Here is a 25576-nt window from a genome sequence, read left to right as displayed (position 1 = left end):
AAACCCCGTAGAACATTATTCCCATGTCGCTGGATAGTTGTCTGTTGTTTGTATTTAATTAAATCAATTATTATGCTGATACTATCTTAAAACTTGTATTCGAAAATGAAGGACAACCTAGATTAATCTTTAACGTGACTTCCTCCTCAGTGCAGTGTGATTTGAGTTCACCTCCATAGCAACGTAGCTACGTATCTTAATTATACTGAAAGGTTTGTGGTTAGGAAGTGGCACGATTGGTCAGAACGTTCTGTGTTGATTGAGGTTATTGTCGGAAAACGTGTGAAGAATGAGCGGAAAGTTTCTCACAGGTGAGAGCGGAGACATTGCGTTTCTGTTCAATATGAATCTCAAAGATTTAAATGTATTTTTCCTTTCCCCTTAGATGCACCTAAAGTCACAGCCGACAGCTTCGTGAGTAAACTATGTTGACAAACTCCAACTTTTGTTTGATATACCTTTTGTGAAGCATGTATTCATAGCCTACCCACATCACGTAAACGGTGCACATGTCTCCATAACCTAAAAGACCGTAAATATTTTCAGGTTGACTATTTGACATCAGACGACACTCTGGTCCACTTCTTCAATGAGTTCTTGAGCCTGCCGGTAAAGAAGAGTTAAAGCCAGAAAGGATAGGTTGTTGTAGGCTACAAAAGTTGCCATAATTATGCGGACAATCCTTGATTTACCACCTTTATTTCCATTCAAAATGTATTTGGAATTAATTCATTTGACTATCCGGTTATAAACTAATGATTTCCACCTTTATCACATTCAGTCCTTCCCCCAGGCCGTCACCTACAACCGGCAGACTGGTATGTTTGAAGAGGTGAGCAATGCAGCAGAGTCTCTCTCCAGGACCATCCAATCAGCCTTGAAACACTGCAAATCCAAACTCTTCTCTGACCCGTCATGGCTGACTGCTACCCCTCTGGTTGATAACCACTATTCTGTCCTTGTAAGTTCATTCAGCATTGTCTCGTGTTAGTGTTAATTCAAAACTAATTCGAGGATTTTTGTAGAGGAGAAAACCATTCAATGTGGATGTCTTATCCAACAGTACTTGGACCAAAATCAAGGATTGCAATGGGTCCTAAAAGAAAGACTACCCTTTTTTATTCAGAGTGACTGCTACTTTGAGTACAGGTAATAGTATAATATAAACAGGTAGGATATAAATTCAAACTGTTACCAGCACTGTGGTCACAGTTTCCCTTGATAGCGTTTCCTTTGTATGTTAAGACATGATCTTTTTCCCACACCAACAGTGCACTGTTTGCTTAGTAAGTCAAATTGACAGGGAAGGTGAAGTGTTACATAGTAAACACCATGTTCAAGCAGAGAGGGCGTAGTGGCTCAGTGACAGGTGATCTGTGGTGCAACGTAACATGCCTCCTTCCTCTGTCCTACTTCCTGGTCATCTTCCTAATGCCGACATCTTCAGTGTGGGTGTGTTCCTATCAGGTGTCGGACCCAAAACAACCTCAACATGGCTGGCATGTGTTCAGCCTTATTGTCCATTGGATAAGCTGGATGTGTTAGACACTGTACTAACGAGGGGACTGATTGGTCGATCATGGTCTTCATCTACTATACAGGCTGTAGGCTTATCCCAGGTGCATCTATGATGTCTCTCCCAGGCTGGCAAAGCTGCTCTCTCTGAGGGATCCTAGATACCTGGGACTGGGGGTGCATGACTCTTCTGGTGCCCCAGTCCAGAGGCCCCTGACCCAGGGGGAGGAGGAGAAAGGGCAGCCACTTACACCCCCTATCCAAGGACCAACTGTCTACCTCACAGAGGCAGCAACTACAGCTTGCTGTTACAGAGACTGTGGCAAGTGCCACAGTCCTTCCCACGGCCCATTAGACCACCTAGCTGCCAGTCTGGTGGCGGAGGTGCTCAGAGACGTGGGGACAGAGATTGACGACTACCCCAGCCTGTCAGAGAAAAGAGCAGAGACTACTTACGAGTGCTGTATCCAATCAGAGCAGAGGAGAGTGGTTAATCGCTGTGGGATGGGCGTGTCCAGTGAGATGGACAGAGGTATCAAACTGAAGGAGGGGGGCAGGAGGGGCTCAGAACAAGAACATGACCTTGATTCTGGTTTCCATGGTGAAAGTATCTATGCCAGCAGACAGGGTATTGAGGAGTTCAAAGCGTTTCTACGTGGAACCCCTGGAGAGAAGATGCTAGGTCTCTGGGTGGACATAGAGCGACTCAAGACCATGGAGGATGACGACACAAAACACAGGTAACCCTAACCAACACGTACCCTGTGGTAGATAAGAGTAGCCGGCTGAGGTACTTAGGGTGACAGTTGGGGACCTTTAGGGGCATTTGGGAAACCTGTAGGGGCATTCCAGGCCTGTTTTTGAGGATTAGTAAAATGATTGGAAGTTCAAGATCATTCCTGGTGTCTGTAGACTGACAGAATGTTCCGTCTCTCTGACAAGACACCTGATCCAGATGAGGCAGCGCTACCTGCTGAGCAGCACCGGGGAGGCCAGGCTCAGTGTGGAGCTGCTGTCCAGGCTGGGGCTGGCTACCTCCCCCTGCTGGAGGGAGGACAAACTGTACCCGATCCAGCCCTGCATTACACAGGCCCTGCTGCTGTACTGGTGAGACAGTTCAAGTTCAAGTCTTTTATTGTCAGATGCACAGAATAACACAGGGTCTATAACACTGCAAAGCAACCTGGCATAACTTGACACACAAGTACTCAGAACATAGGTTTCACCTATGATAAGCTAACATATAATATAAAAAACCTCTTAAATATCCAAAATAATAAACAATACAGTATACTAAACCTATAATACACATAATATCCTATACTAACCTTATAACCTATACTACCCTAGAGACGGGTAGGGTACAATTAGTGCAATATTGCTGATTGTGCAACCAGTAGCTAAAGTGACAGTGTGTAAAGTGACTAGTGTGACTAGATTAGTGTGACACTCTCATAGGTTTTTACTTAGGTCATTGTTTCAATATGCCACAATTCATAAGGAAGGGCTCATAGTTTATAGAGGCACAGTTTTAGTCTGTATTGCACTAAACTCTGGTCCATGTTTGAGGTCATTTGTTGTTTGCTTGCTATGTGGTCCAGGGGTCCGAGGTTCCTGTCAGCCCGGTGTGGGTCTGAGGACGGTCAGGAGTGTCACCTCACCCTGCGGGAGAAGAGACAGCTACGGCCCCCCTCGGGTATCGACCCCAGTCCCCGCTGTGTCACACTCCACCCCCTGCGCCCCGTCGCCTGCTTCCCCTCAGCCCTCACCTCTGCTGACCCTCGGGTAGAGACACAGACCCTGTTCACACTTGGTTTCAAATCTGTCTTGGTAAACCAAACAGTGTCCAGCTTACCGACTTGATCCGATACTATTGAAGGGGTCATAGACTAAGAATTAGGCTTGCAACGAGAAGCTTTTGTGTGTGTGTGTTTCCTGTCAGCCAGGAGGCCCCAGCAGCAGCCCCAGTCCTGTGCTGGGGGGCCGGAGGATGGAGAGGATGCTGACTGCCCTGCATGTGGACCGCCGGGCCGGACACTTCTTCACTGGCTTCTGTGAGCGTTCTGGAAACCAGGTAGCCACTGCCGTTCCCCTCGGCTGCTCCGGGGCAGCGGGCCTTTAACCCTGGTCCTCAGGGCCCGCTGACTGTTTCCCTGCTCCAACACACCAGATTCAAATGAAGGGTCGTTACCAAACTCTGCGGAAGCCTGCTAACGACCCTTCATTTGAATCAGGTGTGTTGAAGCAGGGAAACATCTCAGACATACAGAACAGTGGGCCCTGAGGTGGTTGAAGACTCCTTCTCCCGAGCCAGCGTTAAGTTGCATACTGATCTAGATCTATGGCTTGGTATTGGTGACGTTTGTTGCCTTGTGTGGATAGCAATGCTGGTGACTGTGATGGTGTGTCTTAGCTGTGGCACAATGCTGCCCTCTGCTGGTGGGACCTGCAGCAGTACCACATACTCTTCTATCAGGATGGACTGGATCCCTACAGAGTAAAGAGACTTGCTCAGGTAGGTAAGACACACACACACACACCCGAACAGATAGACACCGAATGACCTTTCATTGGAAGGAGGCCATGGTGGCATGAGACAAACGCCAAGACCTGTTATTTATACATAATACACACACACACACTCACACACAATGGGCATTGGACCAGGCATATGGCTGCCAGAAAGCCCCTCTGTAGTAAATCAGGCCTGAAATGCAGAGCTGTTTAATGGAGGATCAGTAACACTCGTGCGATGCTGTCCCTACTCACGAAACCAACAGCCCCTGGTGGTCTGGTGTGGTTTAGCTATGGGCTAATCTTGGCCTTGGGGGCATTGGTGAGTGTTTGGAGTGAGTGTGTGTGTGTGCCTGCGCCAACCTGGCAACCAGCCTGGCTGCTCTTGAAGAGGTGAGGAGAGCTCCTGGGGTCCAGGGCCAGTTTTGTCCCTCGAAAAGGATCGGAGCGGACCCCCACGGTGACCCTGCGTGCCAGCGTAGACACACACACACACACACACACGTACACACACTCTGGACGGCCCTCTATAAGCCCTGCCGAAGGGTGCCCGTAAAAACAAGTGACTCAGAACTCTCTGGTAAACAGCGGAGCTCCGAATCAGAGCCACCCTCTCCGGCTCCAACTGGACCAGACTAGAAAACACACTCACTCCCTAATCCCTCCTATAAAACAGGATGTTCTGCACATCAGACTTTCATAAAGCTTTAAAGTGGCATTGGGGTGACACAAGAAAAGCATCATGGGATGTCATTGAATTGTTATTGAGTACTACACCAGACCGTACAATAACCACCGTTGTAGCCTATAACTCAATTCTTTTTTTCTAGTTTATATTCCCTCCTTTCCCCTCTCCTTTTTAGATGCTCTACTCCACCTACGTGTGCAGCGCTGCCCAGAGGGGTGTCGGCGTGCTGGAGGAGATCCGGAGGGGGGTGTACCAGTGCCTCAGCCCCCCTTTTGAGGAGCTGTTTGATGGGGTGGAGGAACACGTACTCGCCCTGCTGCTGGAGCCCTGGACACTGCTGCTGAGCAGAGACACGCACTCCTACCAGAGGGTAGGATCACTGCATATAGAGGAAGGTCTGTATATCTTTCTACAAGGCAAGGCCAAAACAATGTGTGTGTGTGTGACAGGTGTGTGTGCGGGAGGAGACTCGCCAGGTAGACTCTGAGCAGTACAGGGAGCTGCAGACTCTGTATAAGGAGGCGGAGCATCGACGCTTCCTGGTGAGGGCAGCAGACACGCCTTACTTTCGCCTCGCACGCCTTCCCTTCTCTTCCAGCTTCGGTTCTTCTCTCCATCCATCTACCTCTCTTTCACTCACCCCCCCAGCAGGTGCAGCAGCAGGGCACTTCCACTCTCCCGCCACCAGAGGGCCCCAAGGCTCCAAACTCCTGGGACAAAGTTCCGGAACGTTACCGTCGCTACCGCCTGGGCTCCCTGCTGCGTCACCGCATGGAGCTGCATCACTTCCTGTCCTTCCTGGAGGAGCACTCCGCCAGGTGGGGACACGGCCAATCAGATGTGTTCATCGTGGTTGTTTCATAAGTGAGGATGTTGCACAACAATGTCTGGTGTTCTATGTAACGTTTCCCATTTTTGTGTGTGTGTGTGTGTGCAGCATACACCTGACGTGCTGGCTGGATGTGGATCAGCTCAGAAGGACACCTCAGAAAGACAAAGTCACAAGAGAGGAGAGGTCCAAAGACATCAAGACCAAGTACCTCAACCAGAAGTACTTGTTTGGACCAGGAAGTCCCGCCTCTGCTGAGCAGCAGGAGGATGTAGGTCAGACCTATCCTAAGGACTGGTCACAGATACATTTATCTAATAAACATGACTGTATGAAAACTACAAATAAGCTACCCTTAGTCTATAAAAACTACAGACAGTTGACTATTATGGAATTAAAAACTACAAACAGTTCCAAGATCAAGGTTGTCAGGCTGACATACTGCCATGTCTTGTTGACAGCTCCAGTTTCCAGTTAGGGTGGAGGATGAGATGGTGGTGCTGGAATGAGGGAGGGAGAGAGGGAGTTGGGAGTTCTCTGCGTGAGCGATGCAGAGAGACTGACAGCTTTTATTACCCAGGCCTCTAGTCTGTCACACAGCACGATACATCCCTCTCTCTCTCTCCCTTCTGCCCCACGCTCTCTCTGGGACTGGTTCTCATTTCCGAGGAAGTGAAAGAGAATGAGAGACAGATAGAGAGGGGGGAAGAGAGTGACAGACGTGGGAGGCTGCTGGATTCCCAGAAGAGCCAGAAGGCCTGATGGGAGATCTTCCAGTCAGGGTCTCCTGCAGCTCATTTCCTGTGGGCCGGAGGAACCCTTGTGTGTTCAGAGAGATTTCAGAGTGACGTTGTCTCCACCCTGTCACACACACACACAGTGAAGACTCAGTAATAGTGTGTGTTTGTGTGTGTGTGTGTGTGCACAGCTACTGCGGCTGGCTGGGGGATGGAGCCGCTTGCAGCAGGGCCGTCTTTCTGGTGCGGTCCTGGTGGAGGTCCAGAACGTCGTCAGGGGTTACTTGGAGAGGGCGTGGCTTCCCCTCTTCCTGGCCACGCCCCAGTTCTCCAAGAGACAGACGCTCAAGGTAGCCTAAAGGCGCTACAGGCTCGCCTGTCTGTCTTTCTGTCTGCGTGCCAGAATATCATCTATGGCAATGGTGCTCCTCTCCTAGTGTGTCATGTGCTGCTCTGGCCTGTCATGTGACACCATAACACACTCTCCGGTGTCTTCATCTGGGGGCAGAGGAGGCCACAGATTTCCCTCCACCTGCCTCGTTATGTTCTCATGTTGGGTCATTAGCGACACAAACTACCTGCCGTCCTGCTCATTAGCTAATGAGAGGGTGTTTAGCATTACACGCTAGGTGGTGGAGGCAGAGAGAGAGAGAGAAGGGCGGGGTTAGATCGTTTGTGAAAGAAATGGAGGAGGAGGAGGAGGAGGAGGAGGAGGGAAGGACAGGAAGGGGGAGGGAAGAGAACGAGTGATGGTAGAGGAACATGGTCATTAAGAGTAAATAGAGTATCATGTTGATGCTGTTGAGGTGGCTAAGCAGAACCTCTGTCTCCCTCTCTCCACCTCCAGCCCCGGGCAGCAGACTCTGTGTCAGACCAGGTGTATCAGAGACACAGGAAGAAGAGAGAGGTGTGGAAGGTAAGTGGCCTTCTCATAGTACAGAGTCCAGAGCAACACAAAAAAAGTTTGTTGCTAGTTAGCGAAGTCACAATGAAAGTATGGGTGAATATCTGGGTCTAAGATCAAGAACAACATTTTGATCAAAACTATGGATCTTGATCTAGGTTTGTCTGCCCCTCCTGCCCCTTTAGGCTGATGGCTCCAGGATGAGCTCGTCCCAGGAGGTGCTGGCTCTGAGGAGAGCTTTGCTCCACCCCTCCACCTGCCTCCAGTTCCAGACCTTCGTCTCCCTGAAGGGCCACTTCCTGGAGAACAATGTGCTCTTCTGGCTGGAGGTGCAGAGGTACAAGGTAAACGCCGTCGGGGGATACAAGACCATCCTAGGGATCAATTAGGCAGGTTTAACAAAGGGTGGGGTTGCTGGAGGTGACGGTCTGTGCCCCCCCCCCCCCCCAGGACCTGTGCCACTCCCACTGTGACGAGGCGGTGGTGCAGAACAAGGTGTCCACCATCATCAGCTGCTTCCTGAACTCGTCCGTGCCCCCCGCCGTGCAGGTGGACGTCCCCCCCGAGCAGGTCCAGAACATTCTGGAGAGGAGGGCCGAGCTGGGGCCCTACGTCTTCAGAGAGGCCCAGGTACTGGAGGTGGCCGTGGTTGTTTGTGTGTGAGAGAGAGAGAGGTTACTTATATATGCAAGTGCAAACGCATATTACGCGTGTGTTTTGAGATTACTTTAATAGCAAGTGCACCTGTTTGTGTGTGTGTGAATCCCCAGATGTCAGTGTTCAGTGAGCTGCTGAAGCTGTGGCCCCAGTTCCAGGCGTTCAGGAGCGGTGTTGAGGAGGAGGAGGTGCTGCCACTCCTGGAGAAGAGGAGGAGGAAGCAGAGAGAGAGACTCCTGTGCCGGAGGAGGAAAGAAGAAGAAGAAGAAGAGGAGGAGGAGGAGAATAAAGAGGTAGGAACATGGAGACCACCGAGTCCTCCACCTCACGGAGAAAAGACGAGATTCGAGTTGACATTTCTATGTCGTTCATTTTGAAGACACGCTTATGTTTCTGATGTATAGTTCAACTCTGGCCCTCACACACCCTGGTCTGTGAACCTGATCCTAACCTGAGGTGTGTGTGTGTGCTTACTGTCCAGGAGCCGGAGGCCCTGTGTGAGGAGGAGGAGGAGGACAGACTGACAGGTCAGACAGGGAGACAGAGCAGAGAGCTGTCTTACCCCAGCCAGCAGGTATTCTAATCAGCACTCGGGGTGGGAATCTTTTGGTAACCCATGATTCGATTAAAAATCGATTCACGATTCAATATATGCTTACATTTAAAAGTAAATAACATTCATTTAACTGATATCAGTTAAGTAATATCAATGGGTTTGAGCAAGATTTGAACAAGGGGTACCGTGTTTGGCAGGGGACTCAATGGTACACATGCGTACCCACTGAGCCACAGAGGGTTCCAGCAAACTTATTTTCTACAATTGTAATTGCCCTTATGACACTACTAAATGCCAAAGGACAACGTATGTTTTGTTTCTGCTAATACCAAGTTATAAAACAGAAGTCATTCTAATCATACTTACAAAACAAGTGAAAGTTTGCTGAAGGATTTCAAAGAACTCGTTCACGAAATACAGTGACGATAAGTAGACTTATTTAGACTTACAACACGGTTAAATATTAAACAGAAATGTACAGCTTACCATCTATTAAGGTTGGACATTTTTGGTATCTCACAATTCGATTAAAAATTGATTCACAAATATCAATTTGTAATCAAATTTTGATTATATGCTTACATTTCTTTTTCTTTAATGTTTTAAATTTGTGAGTCGATGTGAATCGCTAGAAGACTGAATCGCGATGCATATGTGAATCTATTTTTTCCCCCACCCCTAATCAGCACTCATCCACAACAGGCCTGTCTCTGTTGGTGCTGCTGCTGTTTTTAATTTCAGCCTGGAACATGTCATGTTAGAGCGCTGTTCGACAGTGACTCACACAGGTATCGGCTCAGACAGATTTAGTATCAGATGTGATAGCTGAGCCAGTATTGACGTCTGCGTGTGTCTGTGTGTGTGCTCTATCAGATGGCGTGGTCTTACTCCATGTACATGATGGCCCTGGAGAAGGAGGAGCTTCTGCTGAGAAGACACGCCCACCTAGAGCGGGGCGGAGCCTCCGTTTCTACTGTCTCAGGTAACATAGCCCCTGACAGCCAGCCAATAGGAACAAGTCAGGGAGGGGGTGAGGACGCTCCTGGTCATTGGGTGTTAATGTGCTGTGGTGGTGGTTAGGTGGAGCATGGAGCGTGTGTGATTGGGTAGATTGCTAATGGACCACAGTGTTAATGTATTTCTAATGGCTGCTCTAGCTCCAGCCTTCCTCTGTGCAAGTCCAGATGGTCATTATCTCTGGGTCATGTACACTTGAGGGGGAGGTTGGGCACGTGTAAGCACAGGTGTGTGTGGGCGGGGAGCAAGTTCATCACCAGTCGATGGACAGCTAAAATGGAGCGAGTGTGACCGTGTTCTTCACCGCTCATAGTTCAGAACAGGGGCGTAGCCAGAATAATATTTTTGGGTAGGCCTACAAATATATGGATAGGCATCTTTTCATTTGCTTTGCGATGTGCATCATTTTTCAGAGATATTTCTGTAAATGGGTAGGCCTTAGAACAGATTGGGTAGGCCTGTGCCTACGCCCCTGGTTCAGAATGAAGCCCTTTTCTCCCCTCCCCCCTCGTCTCTAGATTCGTTGTCGTGCCCCAGTGTGAGATCCGCAGGCAGCAGACCCAGGCAGCACTCCATCCCGTCTTCCAGAGCAGAGAGCGCTCCCCTCCCCAACATGGAGTAGACATCACCACCTCTTCAATGGAATGGAGGAATGAATCCATGGATTAAGTTAGTGATGAAAGGACAAGTTTTTCGTTGTTTGAAATGTCTCTTGGACAGAAGAGCTTATAATTACTTGTGTGTGAGTGTGTGTGGTTATAATTGTTTTCTAATTGGTTATGATAGACAGTAACGTGAAACTGAACAATGTATTCAACTGTTTATCAATGCGATAAACCTGATTGTATCAATCAACTCACCTAGATTTAAATTAGAATACATGACAAAAGAATTACAATTAAATACTGAACTTATTATTCAAATGTTTTATTAGAATGTAATATTGTACTATTAATACAATAACTATATATATTATTAATTTACACCATAGGCATTAGTTTACAAAAATTGATTCATACAAAAAAAGGCAACATGAACAACAACCGTGTTTGGCAAAAATGACGTATAGAAAATAAGACCCCTCATCAATCGTACAATGTATTACATCTTAAATAAAATAAATGAACAAGCGAGCTTACATTTTGGTTGCCAGCTCTATCTTCCTACAGTTGTTTAACATGTAAATCACACAAACCTCTCTAGGTGCAAGGATGTAAACATAAGTAAAGTATGCGCAGCACAGAAATGTCAGTTAGAAACGTATAAATACATCTGGAGGTGCATTGTTTCTGTAGCAAAAGTCAAGGTCTATCCTAGCTGTGTTGGTGAAATGTTGGTCACTCGTACAATGGTTAGACAACTTGATAAACGTCCCTTTTTCATGGCTTTCTATGTTGTATTGCATAAACACAAGTCCCAGGCATCTAAACATTCAACGAAAGGCCGTTTGTGAATCCCCACGGCGCGCGTGTCAGTGGAAGCCGACTCGCAGCGCCTTGTTCTTCACCATGGTGAACTTGCTGACGAACACGGTGGCGGCGGCAGGCTCCACCAGGTAGCGGTAGCTCTTGCTGACGGTGGGCGGGGGCTCGGCCATGGTGACGGCGGGCTGGGCGTGGAGCGAGGCGCTGGACGGAGACAGGTACTGGGACGCCCTGCTCACGTAGTCCACCAGGCGGCGGTACTGCAGCTCCGACAGCCGCTCGCGACCACCGTCCCCCTGATAGGAGGAGAGGCGTCACGCGGTTAAGTTGGTCGTCACTTCACCCTCTTCATGACCTCTTCTCTCCCTCCACTTCCTCAGGCCCTCACCTCCTCCCCCCTCCCTTCAGGCCCTCCTCCCCTTGCCTCACCTCTCTATCCCCCCCACCCTCCACAGGGCTTCCTCTGCCTCATCCTTCCAGGTCCTCACTCTCCTCCTCCCCCCCCCCCCCCACTCCCTCACTTCCTTCCTCTGCCTCATCCACCCAGGTCCTCCCTCCCTCCGCCACCCCCACTCACCTCAGCGTCGCTGGTGATCCTGGCCTGCTGCAGGGTGAGGATGAGTTGGCCCCCGGGGCTGCGGGGCTCATGGCCCCCCGGGCTCCGGGGCTCCTGCCGGCAGGCCACCTCAGTGACGGGGAAGGCCTGCTGCTGGGTGTCCTCGCTCAGGCTCACCACGAACAGGACCTCCCCGGTCAGCAGCAGGCAGCCCGCGTGCTCCTGGCCCGACCCGCTCACGATGACCACCTCCAGGGCCATGTGGACCTCCGGCCGCCCCAGGGACTGGAGCATCTTCCTGTTGAAGCGCGCGCGCCCACGTGTAAGTGCAACGCACACAGGAAGGCATGGGCACGCCCATGCGTGCATGTAAACGGCCATGAGCAGGCACGCACAGAGGCACACAGCAGGCATCCATCACACACACACACACACACACACACACACGTTCAAGGGCAGCTCACACAGGAAGACAGGAGACCACACACGGTCCACCCATGCATGTACGCCATAGTGACCATGCACATCAATACCCGTGTATATATGTAATATAAGTGGCTACATATGTAGTACCTTCTGCAGCATTCCTTAGCCCCCCACACACGTGTGCCTGGCTGAGAGCTGTGACATGTTCCCCTGCTGTGTGTGTGTGTGTATGGGGGGGGGTACATTCCTACCTCACTACCACCTCACAATCCTACCTACCCCCGTAACCTCTCTACCTATGCCCTCTGCTCCCCTTCCTCTCTCTCTCTCTCTCTCTCTCTCTCTCTCACCCTCTCTCACCCTGTACCAAGCCCTGGTCTGCCCCTCCATATGCACCATGGAAACAGCTCTGGATAGAATCACTGTAAAAACTGGAGAAGGTCGCTTCTCTGGGAGCTTTGGCAGAGTGCTTATAAAAAACCTTTAATGTGACATGTGTGTATGTGTGTGATGGTTGCCCTGCGCAAGGTATAGGGCAGGGGTCGTGCGTGCGTGCGTGTGCGCTTACCAGACGTATTTGACGTGGCTGTTGGGGGCCAAGGCTGACTTGCCTTCTACAGGGAGGTACAGCTGTTTAGGCAGCTGCCACAGTCCTGCCCCGTGAAGGATACCTGGAACGCGCACACACAGACACACACACACACACAGAGAACAAGGTTAGCATACCAGTCTATCGTGGGGCCCCAGGAAGCCATACACCTACGCTACACATGTATGCTCAAGTACTTCTTAACACCCCCCCCCCCCCACCCACCCACACACACAGAAGGCTTGTAACTAAACCGAGACCCCCGTTTGGTCCCCACGGCCCACAGGATGAGAGACAAACTCGCATGTTGTGTGTGTGTGTGTGTGTGTGTGGGTGTGCGTGTCTCAGAGGGAGGTCATCCATGTGCGTGGTGCTGCTCCTCATTCCAGTGTTCCGAGCGCTGGCCCGAGCCAGTGATGTCATGTACTTAAAGCAGGTCATAAAACACACAGCGAGCCGCTCATGATGTCACTGCTGGGCTACTTTGGACCGGGTTCTGGGCCGCGTGTGGGTGTTTGCGTGTGTGATAGTCAATCTGAGTGAGTGGGTGTGGGGGGGGTCGGGGGGGTCCATTCCTGGCCAACGTTGCTACCATGCAACAACAGTCCACTTAACCTCCCAGCCCTGGCACCCCACTCAGTGGGTGTGCGTGTTGGCATAAATGTGTATCTGCAAGCAATTTTGAGCGCGCGCGTGTGTGTGTGTGTGTGACTGCACGCAGTGCTGTGGGCCAGGTAGATTAGAGCCAGTCTTGGGGGAGTCGTAGCTCTTACATGGAGCTGTGCACCTCGTTGGCTGTTAATGTACTGGAGCGCTGACCTGTTAGCACATGGCGCCCCCGCCTCACCCAACACACACACACACATACCCTGCCTAGCAACCCCCCCCCCACCCCCTATAAAACACACAAACCACCTCAAGAGCACCAGCCCCTCAGTCAACAGGTTTTCCTGCAGCTCATGGTCGAGCCACACGCACACACACACATACTCCTGGGCCAAGACAACCGAATGCGAGATCGCCGGCAGACCAGATTGACTAATGTGTTGTTGTTGTAATGTGGTAATGCATACACGCCAGTTAGCATGGTGTTAGCGTAGCATCTCGTTTCTGGGCAACACCTCGGCAAATCGGACTCACCATAACCCGTCTGGGAGACCAGCTCGGCCGCTCCTCCGATGGGCTTGGTGAAAACTCCCACAATGCCTTTCCCCACTCCGGAGATGACGCCGCGGGCCGTGCTGCCCGCCGAGTTGGGCGCCTCCCACGTCCGCTGGAAGTTCTGCATGGGCTGGTCCACGATGCCCGCGATGGCGCCTAACACCCACCCAAACATGACAAACCACGATCCATAGAGTATGTATACAGTACAGTTTTTCCTTCTGTATTTGTGCTGCAGTATAAAAGTGTATTTTGCACAGTACGGTATATATTGCCATTTCTCCTGTGTGTGTGTGTGTGTGTTACCCAGCAGGCTGATGCCCAGGCGAGACAGCCCCTGTCTCAGGCCGTCCCCCAGGCTCTCAGGCAGCTGTCTCCTCCACTCCTCCTGCCTGGTGTAGTGCTCCTCGTCCAGGGAGAGGCGGTCCATGTTCCTGGCCAGGCTGGTGGCCAGGTTGGTGATGGATGTCAGTGTACCTGGAGCACACAGGCACCCAGGCGGTTACATACATGTATACATAGTTAACATAGACCGTTTTATATATACAAGTAAAAAGCTTTCCAACGTGTGATATGTGCCATTGTTGTATTCTCCAACGGGCTGATTCATGAACTGATTGGTCGATGGATGACGGGCGTCTGTGCGTGTCGCCCCTGGCGATGGGGGGGCGGTACCTTTGGAGATGTGTTTGACGAAGGAGGTGGTTCCCCGGGAGACCCCGGTGACGAAGGCTCCGGGCCCGCGGGTCAGGCCCTCGTACGGCAGACGGAAGAAGTCGGCCACGCCGTTCCCAATGCTGCGGACCAGACTGGCAGGACTGCCCAGGATCTCCAGAGAGCCCACCACCCAGCCTGGAGGACACACACACACACGCAGTATAAACCTATGAACACATATATATATACATATATATACATATATATACACACACACACACACACACTCACAGGATACAAAAAATGGAAGCACACACACTTATGGAAGCATACACACGTATATACATTTGTGGACACCCACACACACACACACACACCTGTCAGTTCCCGGCTCCACCTCATAAACAGCACCCAGCCCTTCAGTCCTCTGACTGCATGCAGGGCTGCGGGGGCCCGTCAGCGCGGGCCCCCCCCCCTCAGTAATCACACATGTTTACGACCGTGTTAACGTTCCACGGAGCGCCGTTCCGCCTACCGTGCCACATATGCTGCTGCCTGAGCACACGCCCCCTCCGCCCTCCCCCCCCCCTCCCCGTATGACATCATGGCGTGATCCACGGCAAGATTTACGGCACTCAGCTATCTCACCTCTGTCATTGGTGGAATGAGGCAATGTGGAGGGCACAGCTCATTGGTATTTATACGCTGCGACCGGCATCGGCCAAAAAATAATCGAAAGCCCGTTTCTCGCAGGCCCTCGATCGTTGGCTAGTTTTCCCTCAATTTGCGTCTGAACGATGAGTGCGGGGCGGGGTGGGGGCGGACGTTTTTACGACGGCCGTCTCGCGTTGCCGTTTGTGGGGCCGCAAAGGGGTTTGTCGGGAGGCGATGTTTACTGGCCCTCGTCATGGCGACGCGCGCGCCTGGCGGGGCCTAATCCTTCCCAGGCTGCTTTGCGGTGACTCGGAGATGAGTCAGGTAAAAAGACCCAGCGCTGCTGAAATACGAGCGGAACGCTGGGTCCTAACGAGAGAGAGAGAGACGGAGAGAGGGCACGGCCAGAACAATGATTTCTGAGGTGAGATGATGAGGTTAAATCATACCATGTGTGTGTTTATGTACCGTATATGTGTGTGTTTATGACTTTGCGTGTGTGTGTGTGTGTGTGTGTCCGGGCGTACTCACCAGCTCTGAAGAGGGCCCCCGCGGCGTAATGCATGGCCAGTGCGTGCACCAGCTGTCTGGGGGTGGTGCACAGCGAGCTCCTCTCAAACAGCGAGAACGCCAGCGGGGTGTGATCCGAGGCGATGTACAGCTTCAGGGAGGCGTGGATGCTGACCAGCAGGCTGACCGGCTGGATGGCCAGCCTCTGGAGCCGCAGGGGCCACAGCAGGGCCTGGAGGCCGTGCAGCACCGGCTCAGGGAGGACGGGGGCCCAGGGGTCGGGGGAAGCGGGCGGGGGCGGGGCGGCGGCCAGGGCGGAGTCAGGGATGTAGGTGTGGAACAGAGTCTTGATGTAGTAGACGAAGGTGTCCTCCAGGTAGACACGAGCCGGCTGCAGCTGGAAGGTCACCTGAGGTCAAACACACAGTCACACACAGTCAGTATGCGAGAGGGGCGTTTGATTTGACTCACGCTCCTGAGTACACTTCTATGACGATATAGTGGGTGAGTATTTATTTATTTCCTGTCAATGGCCATTTTGATGGATTCCTGTTGTGGGCTACTGTCCCAATTGGACCCTGTCTTTGGGTTTGGGGGAAGGTGTGTGTCCTGTGTTGTGTAACGTTGTTGGCATTTGGCGGTGCTGTTCTGTGATTGTGTATGTGTGTCTGACCCCTGCTGCACACCAATTTCCTTTTTAAGGATAAATACAGTTTAAATTTGAAGGACTGACTGACCAGTTCCACTGTGCCCAGAGGGATAAATCAACCCCCCCCCCCCTCAGGGGTTCTAGGTGAGTGTAGGCAGACAGGAAGCTGACCTGGTCCAGCGTGCGTCCGTCCGGCCCCAGGGTCAGGCCCAGCGTCAGGAAGCAGCTGCTCACGTACTCCTCCAGTGCCGCCGTGGACACGGTGGGGTTGGCCTCGCTGCTCCACGCCACCGGCTGTGCCCGCTCCTCCTGGCACAGCAGCACGGGGAAGTGGAAGCTGGCGCGGTTGTACAGCTGGTTGTCCACCTGGGATTAGAGGTCGGGATGAAGATTGGGATTGCGTGTGAAAAGGAGATTGTCGTTTGTGTCAGCTTGCGTGGGAAGGTGTGTCCACACACACGCGCACACACACACCTGCAGGCTGGCACAGTAGACCTCCACCTGGCATGCCTCGGCGGCGCCCCCGCAGCCCCCCAGACCCAGCCCCGTGGGGTCCAGCTCAGACTGGGCCGGGGCCACGTTCACCAGCAGCCTGGACAGGGTCAGACGCAGGAGCTCCACGGAACCCTGCGGGCTGGTGATGTCGTCATTCAGCGCCACGCTGGCCTCGCTCAGCAGCACCCGGAAGGCCAGCTTTTGATTGGACGTCCTGGGTAAGCGAGAATGAATTGAGAATCCATTTCCAGGCAATGGAAGGGAATGAGTTCATTTGTTTTGGAATCTACCTGTTGTGTTGGCTGATGACCGAGTCGACGCTGCCCTCTGGTGCCAGGGTGAGGATGGTGGTGCCACTCTGCTGGACCACATGGATGTAGAGACAGCCAAACCCTGAGAGGAACACCACCTGAACAGCACACACCAGCATTACACACAACCTCACATCAACCTCACATCAACCTCAACACCACCTGAACAGCACACACCAGCATTACACACAACCTCACATCAACCTCACATCAACCTCACATCAACCTCAACACCACCTGAACAGCACACACCAGCATTACACACAACCTCACATCAACCTCAACACTACACATAAACACCACAGACAACCTACCGATGATCAGATATATCTTGTATAAATGTACACAAGCAAACGACACAGTGCATCGAGTAACCAGACAGCTTCACCTTACAAATCAGATGCGTTTGATTTCGTCCAAACAGTCAGCTGGACTGAGTAACTTGACCTGTCAGGTCATGTTGGGGTCAGGTGTGTCATGAGTCTGTGTTTGTGTGTGACCTGTGACCAGCCCACGCATGGCAACTGTGTTTGGGGTCCCCCCCGAGGATCAGCTGTATGCTGTAGTGTGAACTCAGGTGGTGGAATACGTGTGTGTCCGTGTACGTCGAGGATTAACCTGAGTAGTCACAATAACCCAGACACTCACCCTAACCCGGGGTCAAGGGGTCAGGGGTCAGGCTGGGACCCCCTGGTAACCAGAGCCAGATGCAGCTCTCTCAACCCACAGCCCGACACACTACCTAAACACACACACACACACACACCAGCTCAACCACACCATGTCAGACATATGTCTGACCTCTAGTAGTAGACATAACTTGAAACACACACTGCTACCAGGTTGACCTAGTGAGCCCTGACTAGGGCCAGACAGAGAGAGAGAGTGAGAGACAGCTGTCACTCAGAGAGACCTTCCCCGCTTCATCTAGGACTGGTCTGGGGTCAGTATCCCCTCTGTAGCGTGGTTTGCTCGTTTAAGATTAGTAATACTTAATTTCTAATAAAGTATAGTAGTTCTTGGGGCACCACCTCTGATTCGTGAAAGGGACAGAGGAAACCTTGTTTAATAGTATCGAATAATAGCACTCGTAATAATCAGTCTAATCTTAAGTAGTAAATTCTATGAAAGTAGAGCAGATCATATAACGTGAGAGATAAGCGAGTATTATACACAATGATTTATTTAAGAGAATGTAATTATAGTGAACACATACCAGACAAGTTATGGGTTAGTTGGGCTAAAGCAGTACAGTAGGCCTAAATTCTAATGAGAGCGCGCTACACAATGGTTGCGTAGAGCGCGTGTGGAGGGGAGAAGTTGAAGAAGAGGTAGAGATAGGAAGAGGCTTCTACAGTAACAATGGACGATCAATGGAAACTGACCTAACGATGATTAAGTCAAATCATTTGTAGAATACAATCAAACATCAACAATTCAATCACAACATGCCAATATGTCACAAGTAAGAAATATTGCAAATCGCAGTTACTTTTGTCGGTTTGAAGAACGGAGTCAAATGGTTCGTTATGTCCAACGAACAGAATCGGAATCTCTCGTCAAAGTTCCGGGCGCTCAGTGAAGGTGCAGGTTAAGAGGAATAGGTTAGAGAGTGACGCGTTCACCCACAAGTTTATCCTACGAACAAGCAGGGGTGATTGTACGTTTGGGGGTTAAATACCCCAAAGAACAGGGGGTCATCCCTGTGAAGGTGACCTCTCTCATTGGTCAGTTACTTCCACCTGGGCGTTGTCCTGGGACCTGCCCAGAGGTGTGAAGTGGCTGATAGTTTTGAGTTCCATTATCTCAAATGTCCATGGAATGCTCAAACTTCAGAATATAACAATACAACGTTCATAACTGGTTTTGTTAGTATGATACAATTATTTTGATACCAAGATTGACTGATTTAACTATACCTGAAGGGAAGTTATAATCAAACATCAATTAACAACGTTCTAGGTAAATGAGACAAACACATTCTAACACATCGACTACTGTCCTTGAATTAGTGTCCATGAGCCATGTAGTCCTTTAGAAAATGTTTGTAAGTCCACACAAGTAAGTTCCTTCAAGTAATTCCTTTTGTTCTGACAATGTGAGACCATGTGGTCTCTGTTCCTGACCCCATGCTGGGTCAGGAATTTGAAGCTCCTACTCTGGGAGATAAGGACAAAAGGGGAAGGACCCTTCCCTTGTCGGGGGTAGGGGAAGGTGTGGATGGTACCATGCTTTGTCTGTGGACTCTCTGCTACATATCCCCCTGCTGGCAACGTCCGATGACTCGACGTCGTTGGGCTGTTGGCACGTAAGAAGAGCAGAGAAAAGACAAACACGACAGTACGATAGCATTTCTACTGGACACATTGGCATGAGTGGACTCTAAACAAGGCAGGAATCAATGGGGCTAACTTAGGTCCTATTAATAAGTTTCTCTAGGTTAAGGTCCTATGCCTAAAATTGAAAGGAAAGAAAGAGAAAAAGAAAGGAGAAAGAAATAAAAAAATAAAAATAGAAATACAAAATAATAAAGTGGGAGTGGGCTTTGACTTCCTGGAGTCATAGTCGTATTTGTAAGGGGCCAGGGTAGTTTGCTCATGAGGCATTGTAGCATATTATTGTGGTCAGTCATGTTGGGTGTCTGGTACCGATTTATTTATTTTTGGTAAATTGGTGGAGCCATATTTGTCTTGTGACGGTATTTGGCTATTGTTTTGGTTTAAGGGAAGGTTAGTTTTGTGAACTTTGAGGCACTTGGGCAAGGCACCTGTTGTGCACTTGTTTCCTCAGCAGTTTGACAGGGTCAGGTTGCTGGTATAAAGCCAGGCCAGGGCTCTGTGCATGGCTTGTTGTCCGGTGGTTTCTTCCGGGGTTTGTGCCACCTTGTCACCGCTGGGGTGCTTCTTCTGGGATGCTTATCGGCCATAGTAGGTCTTCCTACTTTCTGCGCTCTCATCCAGTTTGCATCATGTGGCTTCTTTTGGACCTGTGACGCTTCTCGTCGTAGGTGGGTTTCTGCTGGTACCCGTCGGTCATGGCGTTTTGCTGATTCTCTTCGAACCTTTTGTCTCAATGGGTGAGTGGCGTAGCTCTGGGGCGGTCTGGAGTGGCCATCTAACCCATGGATCGGGTCCTCTTCTGATAGATGTGGGTCAGACGTAGGATGTCCCCCCCCTTCCACTGTGAAGACTGTGTTGTGGACTTCAGGGTGAGGCAGTGGATAGGGCTTCTTGACGTTGGTCCACATCTGGTTTCGTTTGAAGTCAATGAGGGGTTCCAGTCTGTTGAGTAGATCGTGTCCAATCAGCAGTTTTTCGGTCTCAAGCGGAGAAACATGTACGGGGTGGATTAGGGACATTTCCCCTAACGTTAGCTTCAAGTAGAGTGTTTCTGTGACTGGAGCTTTGTTTTGGGTGAAGCCTGTGATGTTGAACTCACTATTTTCACTTGCAATCCATCTTCTGTTTGACCTGGCTATTCCTTTCAGCTGGGCGGCCAAGGTGGGTGCAATAAGGCAGATTTCTGCACCCGTGTCCAGCAATCCTTCGCAGGGTACTTCATTTTCAAGTGTGACGGGGACATAGCTTCGGTGAGCTCTTCCTTTTCTGGAGAGCTTACCCAGAAATGTGTGTAACTGTGGCGCTTGTTTGTGTGTTGTTTCTGGAGGTTGTCTTCTTGTGGGTTTGTGCTGTTTTTGGGTCCTCTTTCCTTTTTCCCATCCAATGAGGGGCACTTGAGGTGTGTTATTCGCGTTGGGGCCTTCTAGTCATGCCGATTTCGATTCTTCTTTCTGGTTTGCGCTTTCCATGTTCCTAACTAAGGCAGTTAGGGTTTTCTTTATGATTTCCATGTCCTTGTCACGTTTATCTTGTTTTTGTTGGTACTCTTGGCGTTTGTTTGAATAGTTTTGTGCCTGATGGGGGTGTTGTTTGTTGTCGTAGTTGTTGTTGGGTTGTCTTTTGTAATTGCTTTGATATTGTTCGGGTGTTGTTGAGTGGTCTTGTGCATTATAGGAGTGTTGCGTGTAGGCAGGTCTGTGTTCGTAGGGTTTTTGGAGTTCTCTTCCTTCTAGTTGTAGGTGTGAATTTGATTCCACCACATAGACATTTGGTTCCTGAGGTCGGTTGTTGTTCGCCCAGGATTTATATGCCATGTCCCTTATTTGCAGAGCCGTCATGGTTTCCTGGTCCGCGAAGGTCATCATAAAGGGTCGTATGGCTTGGGAAAGGTTGTTTATAAACATTGATTTGAACATGGGAGTTTCTTCTCCTCCGGGTTGATTCTCTGTTGTAAAGAAAGCTTTCCGGAACCTCTCATAGAATATTTTGGGGTTTTCGTTAGTTTTTTGTCTTGTGTGCATGGCGGTAGTGCAGCCAGAGCTTTTAGTTTCTGAGTGCCATGCTTTGAGGGTACGGCAAGCCATGTCGTAGCTGTCGCGTTCTCCTTCTGGTTGCCTGTCAAGCAGGGCTCTGATTGAGCTGGAAGAAGTGTTTTTCAGTAGGTACAGCTTGTCCGCGTCTGTAGCTGTCGGCAGGCGTTTCAGATTATAGTTTAGTTGGTCCAGATACATTTCAATGCTCTGAGTGGGATTTTCTGGATCGAACTTTTCAATGTGCCTGCTTACTTTCGAGAGCAGATCAAGGGATACTGCCGGTTTTGATTCTTGCCACTTTCTTGGATTTTGCTGATGGGTTGAGCGTGAGTCTTCACCATCATCCCATCTGTCTGGGGCTATGCTGTCAAGGCCTTGTTCAGGTTGGAATTGATGCTCATATTCCTGGTCCTCGCGTCGTCTGCTCAGCCGGTCTGCATCTTCAAATCTCCGTCTCCTGCCGGTGTTCATATCATCTGTGGAATGGATTTTGGCATTCGCTGCATCTAGCTTTTGGGTGGTAGATATTAGTTTCCTATTTGTTTCATACCACTCGTCCTTTATTGTCTCACGGGCCGCTGTGAGACATTTGAGATCATTGTCCAGGCGTTGGATCTTCTTTTGGAGAGTGTTGTTCTCTTGTTTTAAATCTTCGTATTGTGATATTCTTTCATTCGTTTCATTCAATACCCTAGCTGTGTTTGACAGTAGTGATTCTGTGTCGTCCTTGCTTTTCTGAACCCCCTGCATTTCGTCTTTCAGGTTTTCTAGTTCTTCAGCAAGTTCCTCGCTTTCCCGTTGCAGCGTCTCTCGTAGTTCTCGTTCCTTTTTTTCAGCCTTGAGGGCATCCTTGAGGGCTATTTTCCGTTGAGTTAGCTTTGTTTTAACTTTTTGCAGTTTTTCGACTAGGTTGCTGGTTTCCTGTTCCTCAGCTGTCAGTTTGAGGGCATCTTTGAAGGTTGAAACCTGATGCGTTAGCTGTGCTTTAGCTTTTTCGAGTTCTTCGACTAGGCCTCTGTTGTCCTGTTCCAGACGTTTTCGTTTGTCCTTTTCTTTTTCTTTCGCTTTGAGGGCATCTTTGAGGGTGCTATCTTGTTGCGTTAGCTGAGTCTTAGCGTCTTCTAGTTCTTCGGCTAGGCTGCTGGCTTCCTGTTCTATTTGTTCTCGTCGATCTTGTTCTGTTTCTCTTGCTTTGAGGGCCTCTTTGAGGATTATTTCCTGTTGTATCAGTTGTGTTTCCTGTTCCGTTAGCTGTGTGTTAGCACTCTCCAGTTCTCCAGCCAGGTCGCTTGCTTTTTGTTCCAATTGTTCTCGGCGCTGTCGTTCACTTTCTGTCGCTTTGAGAGCATCTTCTTGATCTCGAAGAGCTTGTGCCCATTGTGTTTTGACATCCGCAATTGATAACCTGAGTTGGGCAGCATAGTTGAGACCGAGGCTGGATAAGCATTTGATGGTTTGGGACTTGCTCAATGTTTGACCCACATTTTCTGCAACCACTTCCAGGGTTTTCCTGGCGATCTCCTCAAACGGTAGACCGGTCAGAGTTTCCACATATTTGGGGTTTTCTTTCTCTGATAGGTAGGCCATCAATTTCTCAGCTTCCGTGAGGTGAGACATGATTAGTTAACTAAGGATGTATTTGGCTAATTGAGGTTATTAGCACAATGCTATTGTGGTAAAGTTCTTAGGCACTTTAGTTTGTAGTGTTTTTTTTTTTTTTTTTGTAAAAAAAAAAAATTAAAATTAAAAAATATTAATAATAATAAAAAAAATATATAATATTAATTAAAATCAGAAATTAATATTCAAAGATTAGCAATCCAAAAGTGAAATTAATATTCAAATTCATATTAATATTAAGGTTAACTGGCAGATCAAATCACAGATAATGAACCAAATTGCTGCTGCATCTTTGATGTAGCTTTAAATTGGGCAAGGCTTTACATTAATGTCGAATTGAATGTAAAACAGTGAAGCTTTTCCGAAAGCTAAGGTTTATCAATTTAAGAATTGTGTAACAATTTGTGGCAGTAGGCTGCGTTGTTTGGCTACTTCGAAACAAAAGTCCTTTTGGACTGCTCGCAGATATAGTGGGCAAACTAAAAATAATACACTTTACGTTTAATTATTATTTAGTGACTGTGTTAAAGTTGGTACTGATGAGGGGTAAATAGAATTACAGTTCAGGATGGTCAACAGCGCCGATATTCTGACAACTTTCCACTTTTAAGTGCGCGGAATGAAATCAAATTACAAGTTTTGCTGACGAAGCGTAACTATTTCCGGTTTAGCAAACAATAAAAGTCCTTAAATAAGCAGCGTCCACTGTCTCAATAATTATTTTACTGTTACTTTATTGATTCTAGAAAGTTGAGTGTTTACATTAATGTTGAATTACAAGCAAAACAAAGTGAAGCTTTATTTAAAAAGCTATGTTAATCAATGGCCAATTGCTTAACAATATTGAAGCCTATAGCTTAGTAGAGAACTGCGAAGTGTCTTTCAACATAAAAGTCCTTTAGGACTAAACCGCATGTTTGTTTCTCGGAACAATTTATCAGTTTCAAAGTGAATTCGCTTAAGTCTTTTTCAAAATAAAAGTCCTGTAGGACTAAACCGCATGTCTGTTTCCTAACGAGACATGGAACAACTTAACAGTTGCAAGGTTAATTCGCTTAACCCAAAATAGTAAACACTACTAAGATACACCTTCAGAAGCGTGTATGGTACCAATATAAGTAGTGGTTACGACCCGTCAAAAGGTTCTTATGCCTTCTCTTGGAAGCGCTGCCTTCAAATTTACAAAATGAAATGAAACGGGACGCCGTGTCACTGCGCACGCGCGTACCTCCGCTCAATCCTAGCTCAAAGCTAGATAGCAACCACAAACATTCAGTTGTCACGACAAAGCCAATTCAATCAGTAGTCAGTACACAGCGCAGTATTCAAACAGTGTTTAAAACTGTAGCTATTTGGGGAATAGTTAAATACAACGGACGTTTATTTAACCAAAAGGGTGGGAGGGTGGGTTCTGTTTCAGACGGAAAATCTCAGTTATAAATCGCTCGTTTCAATCTGTTTCAAAGCCTCGCACGGGGCTCCAGTATGTAGCGTGGTTTGCTCGTTTAAGATTAGTAATACTTAATTTCTAATAAAGTATAGTAGTTCTTGGGGCACCACCTCTGATTCGTGAAAGGGACAGAGGAAACCTTGTTTAATAGTATCGAATAATAGCACTCGTAATAATCAGTCTAATCTTAAGTAGTAAATTCTATGAAAGTAGAGCAGATCATATAACGTGAGAGATAAGCGAGTATTATACACAATGATTTATTTAAGAGAATGTAATTATAGTGAACACATACCAGACAAGTTATGGGTTAGTTGGGCTAAAGCAGTACAGTAGGCCTAAATTCTAATGAGAGCGCGCTACACAATGGTTGCGTAGAGCGCGTGTGGAGGGGAGAAGTTGAAGAAGAGGTAGAGATAGGAAGAGGCTTCTACAGTAACAATGGACGATCAATGGAAACTGACCTAACGATGATTAAGTCAAATCATTTGTAGAATACAATCAAACATCAACAATTCAATCACAACATGCCAATATGTCACAAGTAAGAAATATTGCAAATCGCAGTTACTTTTGTCGGTTTGAAGAACGGAGTCAAATGGTTCGTTATGTCCAACGAACAGAATCGGAATCTCTCGTCAAAGTTCCGGGCGCTCAGTGAAGGTGCAGGTTAAGAGGAATAGGTTAGAGAGTGACGCGTTCACCCACAAGTTTATCCTACGAACAAGCAGGGGTGATTGTACGTTTGGGGGTTAAATACCCCAAAGAACAGGGGGTCATCCCTGTGAAGGTGACCTCTCTCATTGGTCAGTTACTTCCACCTGGGCGTTGTCCTGGGACCTGCCCAGAGGTGTGAAGTGGCTGATAGTTTTGAGTTCCATTATCTCAAATGTCCATGGAATGCTCAAACTTCAGAATATAACAATACAACGTTCATAACTGGTTTTGTTAGTATGATACAATTATTTTGATACCAAGATTGACTGATTTAACTATACCTGAAGGGAAGTTATAATCAAACATCAATTAACAACGTTCTAGGTAAATGAGACAAACACATTCTAACACATCGACTACTGTCCTTGAATTAGTGTCCATGAGCCATGTAGTCCTTTAGAAAATGTTTGTAAGTCCACACAAGTAAGTTCCTTCAAGTAATTCCTTTTGTTCTGACAATGTGAGACCATGTGGTCTCTGTTCCTGACCCCATGCTGGGTCAGGAATTTGAAGCTCCTACTCTGGGAGATAAGGACAAAAGGGGAAGGACCCTTCCCTTGTCGGGGGT

At 48.8% G+C, this 25576-nt stretch overlaps 2 protein-coding genes across 5 annotated transcripts in view; one reads left to right on the top strand and one right to left on the bottom strand.

Moving 5' to 3' along the window:
* The first annotated feature begins 289 nt into the window (after positions 1 to 289).
* rgs22 (regulator of G protein signaling 22) lies at positions 290 to 10348 on the top strand. Its single transcript, XM_084669137.1, has 22 exons — positions 290 to 311; positions 386 to 414; positions 547 to 609; positions 782 to 961; positions 1064 to 1149; positions 1644 to 2255; positions 2458 to 2622; positions 3117 to 3300; positions 3458 to 3589; positions 3929 to 4030; positions 4893 to 5087; positions 5167 to 5259; positions 5369 to 5535; positions 5655 to 5817; positions 6475 to 6633; positions 7131 to 7199; positions 7373 to 7531; positions 7638 to 7817; positions 7958 to 8137; positions 8326 to 8418; positions 9274 to 9382; positions 9936 to 10348. The coding sequence occupies exons 1-22, from the start codon at positions 290 to 292 to the stop codon at positions 10037 to 10039; spliced, it is 3246 nt and encodes a 1081-aa protein (XP_084525263.1). The 3' UTR covers positions 10040 to 10348.
* vps13b (vacuolar protein sorting 13 homolog B) overlaps positions 10329 to 25576 on the bottom strand; it is a 226534-nt gene continuing 211286 nt past the window's right edge. For all 4 annotated transcript variants that reach the window (XM_084708357.1, XM_084708365.1, XM_084708349.1 and 1 more), the window contains 10 exons: positions 16829 to 16947; positions 16518 to 16752; positions 16215 to 16409; positions 15416 to 15803; positions 14249 to 14425; positions 13880 to 14050; positions 13553 to 13729; positions 12392 to 12494; positions 11419 to 11695; positions 10329 to 11137 (listed from right to left, as the gene is read on the bottom strand). In XM_084708357.1, coding sequence (XP_084564483.1) covers positions 10889 to 11137; positions 11419 to 11695; positions 12392 to 12494; positions 13553 to 13729; positions 13880 to 14050; positions 14249 to 14425; positions 15416 to 15803; positions 16215 to 16409; positions 16518 to 16752; positions 16829 to 16947 — 2091 coding nt within the window. In that variant the 3' untranslated portion in view covers positions 10329 to 10888. The remainder of the gene's footprint in view (positions 11138 to 11418; positions 11696 to 12391; positions 12495 to 13552; positions 13730 to 13879; positions 14051 to 14248; positions 14426 to 15415; positions 15804 to 16214; positions 16410 to 16517; positions 16753 to 16828; positions 16948 to 25576) is intronic.

Source organism: Hypomesus nipponensis, chromosome 2 (assembly GCF_054491055.1).
Source record: "Hypomesus nipponensis isolate SF chromosome 2, ASM5449105v1, whole genome shotgun sequence".
Taxonomy (NCBI): domain Eukaryota; kingdom Metazoa; phylum Chordata; class Actinopteri; order Osmeriformes; family Osmeridae; genus Hypomesus; species Hypomesus nipponensis.
The sequence above is the reverse complement of the archived record's forward strand: the minus strand, read 5'-3'. Positions and strand labels throughout refer to the sequence as shown.